This window comes from Pristis pectinata, chromosome 6, assembly GCF_009764475.1.
Source record: "Pristis pectinata isolate sPriPec2 chromosome 6, sPriPec2.1.pri, whole genome shotgun sequence".
Lineage (NCBI taxonomy): Eukaryota > Metazoa > Chordata > Chondrichthyes > Rhinopristiformes > Pristidae > Pristis > Pristis pectinata.
Window position 1 is genome coordinate 103,199,508 of NC_067410.1, and position 6,377 is coordinate 103,205,884.

The following is a 6,377-nucleotide window of genomic DNA, read 5'->3' on the forward strand; positions in this document are numbered from 1 at the left end:
GATGTAAATGGGAAAAGCAGAATCATTTGCAGCACACAAGATGCTGGAATGAAGAGCAGCAGGTTTGGGAGGGACATAGATGAAAATTTCAAAGCTGAGCAGTGCCAGACTGGAGATAAGTAGGTCAGCGAGTAAAGATTCATCCGCACCACAACTCACCTTCTTACTTCCAAAGAGAGAGACGGTGTCACACCAGCCAGCAGCAGCACCAGGCACAGTGACAAGATTGGCATGGACTGATGGTAAAGGGTTCTTCTCATCAAAACCTTCCGAGTTTAGCAGGTCAAGGGTCAATGCTTGTGGACACCTGCCACTGTCAAAAAAAAGAAGTTTCTACCATGCAGACCCAAACATTACAAAAGAGGAAACGTTAACTATTCCCTGTTACATTGTCAAAGTCTTTGTACACATGGCTCCTTGGGTTCCATGAGATGCATAGGGGTACATGAGTTCAGACCCCACCCCAGCAGCAGGGGAATTTAAATTAGAGTAAATCTGTAATAAAAATCTTATTTTAGTAAGGATGCTCATGAAGTTACCAGATTGTCATAAAAAACCACAAATCATTAATATCTTCCAGGGAAGGAGATCTGCTGTCCTCACCCCAGACTAGCCTACACGTGACTCCAACCCATGAGAATGGCTGACATTTAACTGCTCTCTGGAATGGCCTAACAAGCCACCTAGTGCAGGGTAATTGGCAATGGTTAAAGCCATAAAGTCACGAGAGATAGAGCACACAAACAGGCCTTTCAGTCCACTAAACCCATGCTGACCATCGACCAGCCAATTACGCTAATCTTACATTAAGCCCACTTTTATTCTCCCCACATTCCCATCAACTCTGCCATATTCTACCACTCAGCTACACACCAGAGATGACTTACAGCTGCTAATTAACTTACCAACCCGCTCCTCTTTGGGATGTGGGAGAAAACCGGAGCACCCGAGTAAAGCCCACATGGTCACAAGGAGAACGTGCAAACTCCACACAGACAGCACCCGAGGTCAGGATTGAACCTGTGAGGCAGGAGCTCTACAAGCTGAATCCCTGTGGCACCCTCAACGATTAATAAATGCCAACTTTTCTCGTGATGGCAAGCCCCTGAATAATCATTAAATGAATTACACCCATGTATCTTATCCTGAACAACGTGCATGGAACCAATCTAAATATCTCTGTACCTTAAAAGAAATAACTATCCGTGTTTTAACCCTTGTGCAGACTGAAGGCAGTCCTTCCCATTACAGTTATCATATTGGGAAGGAGTGGTTCCCATTACCACTGGAAATACTTTGGAGTGTGGGAAGTAAGACAGCTGACTTGGAATCTGAACTTGGAATCTGAAGTTTCTCACCTTCCATTTAGTCCAAAGACGCTCTGGGTTTTAGTATCATAGAACAGGCAATTGCAGTCCCCCCCAATGCCAGTGCTGAACGGTTCGGTAAGACTCAGGACTGCTGCTATGGCAACAGCTGCGTCGGCAGCATTCCCACCTTTCTTCAGTATATCTGCAAACATCAACAAATCTCTGAGGGACTCAAAAACTCACTGCGTGAAATATTGCACTGAATTTTGTCAAGTCTCTTGTCTCAGTTTTGGTTCTCGGATTTTGCACCATGCTTTGTGTTCTTTGCGTTCATATTTAATCAACTTGTACTTTTGCTATTAGAACATAGAACATAGTACAGTACACACCACAACACAGTACAGGCCCTTCGGCCCACAATGTTGTGCCGACATCTTATCCTGCTCTAAGATCTATATAACCCTTCCCTCCCACATAGCCCCCTATTTTTCTATCATTCATGTAAAGGTTCACAAGTATTATGGTATTATATTTAGCAATTTTGCACATACCACAGTTCTGGACAATTTCTTAGCCTGAGCTGACGAATGGAAAGGAACAAGCATCAGTACACCAGGTCCAACCTGCCCAACATTTCCTCATGACAACAAACCATCTGCCGGAGGAGTTCAGCAGATCGAGCAGCTTCTGTGGGGGGAAGGAATCGTCAACATTTTGGGTCGAAACCCTGCAATAGGATTTCCTCCCCGGAGATGCTGCTCGACCCACTGAGTTCCTCCAGCAGTTTGTGTGTTGCTCCAGATTCCAATATCTGCAGTCTCTTGTGTCTCGATTTTCTCATGACAACCCCTTCATCAACTTGTGAACCTTGTCCAAACTGTTTCTGATATAACTATATCCCTCTTCAAACAAGGGAACCAAAGCCGTACATACTTCTCCAAGCATTCTTTAATTCCACTTCCAAAAGTTTGCAAGTGTTGCATTCTAAATATGGCATAAAATCATGTGTATTGTGAAGCAAACCCATTCTCACAACAGGAACAACTAAACTTGTTTTCCAGCTTGCACACAAATCCATTTCTCGCATTCTCTACTCTTTCTGTCTCTCATCTAGGGTGAATGAAAACTTTCCTGTATTACACTTAATGAATCCCAGCCCAGAAGTACACAGGAGTTACTGGAAGTAAAGGGTCATGAAGTCATTCGGCTTCAGCCCTTCAAGTCCACGCTGACCATCAAGTACCCATCTTTACCCATCTCATTTACCATTGCTTGGTCCACCAGCCTTCTATGCCTTGGTGATTCAAATGCCCATCTAGATAGTTGTCCTGAGGCAGTGCATTCCTACTGCCAAATTTCCTGGCAGATTTTCCAGTGTCACTGCAGTGACCCCAATGGAGATCCAGCACAAATCATGTCCATGCACATCCTTGGTGGTCTCTACCGAACTTCTGCCAAAGTTACACCAGTGCAACCTCTGAATCATGCAAGGAAGTTCAACCACTTCCCCGTGGCTGCCAATTGATTTGACTGAGTGTCAAACTGACCACGTCTCAGAAGAACGAGTACTGATTACTTGTAGGCTCGGTAGATGAAAATGGATCCTTACCAAGCCCTGCACCTGTCGCTAGTGGTTGGCTGCTGGCAGTGCAACCTCCAGTGCAGACAACAGGCGATCGACGGGAGGCAAATTCAAGCATTGCTATCTTCTGTGACCTGTCAACAAAATATGCACCAGTCATTTTACTCCAGAGGATGCCAGCGATTTCAAGGACCACAGCAAAGTAAATCCCACCTTGCAACTCTTCAATAACATTCCACAGGTGGGTTTATGGAAGAACTTCAGATTCCCAGCCCATACTTTAACAATATTTAAAATGGTCAGCAAATTACAATGTAAGGGGCAACCAGTGTGCACCAGGACCAAGAATCAGCTACTTGCTTTTCAGTATGGAGGGACACAGAGAGGTACAGCACGGGAACAGGCCCTGCGCTGACCATCAACCAACCATTTACATCAATCCCATTTTTAATTCTCCTCACATTTTCTAATACCCACACACGAGCGGCAATTTACAGTGGCCAATTAACCTACCGACCTACGCATCTTTTGGGAAGCCATCGTGGTCACAGGGAGGACATGCAAACTCTGCACAGACAGCACCTGAGGTCAGGATTCAACCCGGATCTCTGGCACTTGGAGGCAGCAGCTCTATTAGCTGGGCCACTGTGCAGTCCATGACCTGATGTGGGCACACTGGCTCAATGGCCATCCGAAATACTGGCTCAACGGCCACCCGAAATACAGTCAATTTAGATAAGATTTATTTATTAGTCACATGTACATCGAAACACACAGTGCAATGCATGTTTTGCGTAGAGTGTGCTGGGGCAACCTGCAAGTATTGCCACGTTTCCGGCACCAACAGAGCATGCCCACAACTTCCTAATCCTCTTTGGAATGTGGGAGGAAACCGGAGCACCCGGAGGAAACCCACGCAGACACGGGGAGAACGTACAAACTCCTTACAGACAGCAGCCGGAATTGAATCTGGGTCGCTGGCGCTGTAAAGCGTTATGCTAACCACTGCACTATGGGCAAAAAAAGTCAGTAATATTTAGACAGAATCTTTGATTACATTGAATGCTGTAGTCACAATGAAAATCAAAATCACTGCAAATGCTGGAAATCTGAAATGAATTATTATATGCAGTTATTTTGATTTCAAGTACTGCCTGGCCTGCTGAGTGTTTCCAACATTTTCTGCTTTTGTAACTGTACCCACAATGTTTCATAAAAAGTAATTTAAAATCGTAAGTTTGATATATTTCTTTGCCTTTGATTTAAACTCTAAAAGATGGGCAGTAAGAGGTTAAAAAAAAGTCAGCTCTGCCATATCACAGGCAGTAATTGTGAAAATGGGGCATTAAAAGTTTTGTGTGTCTCTGTAGACCTGTCGCTGAAAACAAGCCAGCAGACACAGCAAACAATTAAGAGGGCAAATGGTATGATGGCCTGAAACACAAGAACTTTGCAATACAGAAGCATGGATGTCTTACCGCGATTATACAGGACCTTTGGGGAAACCACTTCTGAAGTACTGTCTGCTGTTTTAGTGTCCTTACACAAGAAAGGATATGCTTGCCAGAGAGAGAATGTGACAAAGGTTCACCAGACTGATTCCTGGGACGGCAGGTCTGTTGGATGAAGAGAGATTGGGTTAACAGGACCTCTATTCACTCGAGTTCAGGAGAATGAGAGAAGATCTCATTGAAACGTACACAATTCTGACACGGCTTGACAGGCTGGAAGCAAGGAGGACGCTTCCCCTAACTGAGAAGTCTAGAGCCAGGGGTCAGAGTCTCTGGATATGAGGCAAGACATTTGGAGGAGGAGAAAGCTCATCACCAAAGGGTGGCGATTCTGTGGAAATTCTCCGCCCCAGGTGGCTGTAGAGGCCCAAGTCACTGAATAATTTGAGGAGGAGGTAGATAGGTTGCTAAGCACAGAGGGTTTGGGGAGGGAGGTTCCTGTTCACAATTAAGAGCTTACAGATCATCACTTCTACTAACTGCTGTCTTAATTCAATGGACAACCCCTGTTGATCTACCACACCCATTGCAGCAATGAGGGGATGCAGGACAGTAAGAGGTGAAGTGTTGTTATGTATCATTGAAACAAATCATTGAATCATTGGGAGGGAAGGGTTGGATAGATATTGGAGCAGGATAAAATGTCAGCACAACATAGTGGGCCGAATGGCCTGTACTGTGATGTTCTAAAGCTCTGTGTAAAGCCGGGGATGTAAAATGTCCCATGATACTATTTCACAGAAACACTGGGGAGGTGTCCATAATTCACATGAACACGCTGTCCTTAGTGGGAGCTTGCAGTGCAATAAGAAGGCCGCACGTTTGACTACAATGTAAATCACACGAGGGTGTCCAGGGGACGTGCAAGGCACCAGGTAAATGCAACTCTGGCGCAAAGACAGCCGCTTTGTTTGCTGAGCAACAAACCAAACAAGCTGGTTGGGGAAGCATTTCCCCAGGGTGAGCGGTGGAAAACGCCTCAAATCATGCGGTGCCCACGCTGAAGCAACAACTGCATTGCGAATGGTTCAGTCTAAGGCAGGAGCACCGCCACAGAGAAAATCCACAGATGAAACGCACGCAGAGTTTAATAGACTCGGCCAGATTTCCTTTCCAGATATTCCGGTACACTGGTTGAAGTTAGCCTGGCGCTGTCTGTCCCTGTGCTGCTCTGTGTTCCGGGTCAGTTTCACGGCTGCAAGTGTATTTCACTTAGCACTAACTCACGGCAAGCAGAGGAGGGGTGTGACTGCAGATCAGACCCAGGAAGTATTCAACGCATCCGAGACCTTGTCTAACTGTTCCAGGTCAGGCGAGCAGAGCTGGGCCCCTGGACTAATTCAGAGCCAAAACACACAAAACAACGCCAGCTCTTTACTACGATACAGAGGATGTGGCGATGTGCCCCACCCTATCTGCACTGAGTTTCTGAGCTGCACTTTATTCTGGGCGGAGGCAAACCCTCTGCACTTTGTCGTCTGTCATCTCCTCAGAACTCCCGTTAGTCCCTCTGATTCCCAGTGGAGTTAGTAGCCCACCTCTCACTTGTTCCAAGAAATAAAATATGCACTGCCTGGGTATTGTAGATTAGAGGGGCTTACCAGCCAGTGAAAGTCTATTTATCATTTCTTAAGCATTTGGGTTCATACGAATTCAGGAGCTGGTTTATTGGTATTGGTTTATTATTGTCACTTGTAACCAGCCCCTGTATTCTGAAGAACCCAAATGCTCAGGAGGCTAAAGAAATTTGGTTTGTCCCCTTTGACACTCACCAACTTCTATCGATGCACCATTGAAAGCATCCTATCTGGATGTATCACGGCTTGGTATGGTAACTGCTCTGGCCAGGACCGCAAGAAACTGCAGAGAGTTGTGGACACAGCCCAGCGCATCACAGACACCAGCCTCCCCTTCTTGGACTCTGTCTTTACCTCTCGCTGTCCTGGTGAAGCAGCCAGCATAATCAAAGACCTC

General features: G+C 45.8%; 1 protein-coding gene across 4 annotated transcripts in view; it reads right to left on the bottom strand.

Annotated features, from left to right (window-relative positions):
• Positions 1 to 5,729, bottom strand: part of LOC127571447 (glutathione hydrolase-like YwrD proenzyme) — a 48,162-nt gene extending 42,433 nt beyond the window's left edge. For all 4 annotated transcript variants that reach the window (XM_052017812.1, XM_052017813.1, XM_052017811.1 and 1 more), the window contains exons 1-5: positions 5,484 to 5,729; positions 4,371 to 4,508; positions 2,920 to 3,026; positions 1,359 to 1,512; positions 160 to 313 (exon numbers count right to left, since the gene is read on the bottom strand). In XM_052017812.1, the coding sequence (XP_051873772.1) occupies positions 160 to 313; positions 1,359 to 1,512; positions 2,920 to 3,010 (399 nt within the window). In that variant the 5' untranslated portion in view covers positions 3,011 to 3,026; positions 4,371 to 4,508; positions 5,484 to 5,729. The remainder of the gene's footprint in view (positions 1 to 159; positions 314 to 1,358; positions 1,513 to 2,919; positions 3,027 to 4,370; positions 4,509 to 5,483) is intronic.
• Between the last annotated feature and the right edge of the window lie 648 nt (positions 5,730 to 6,377).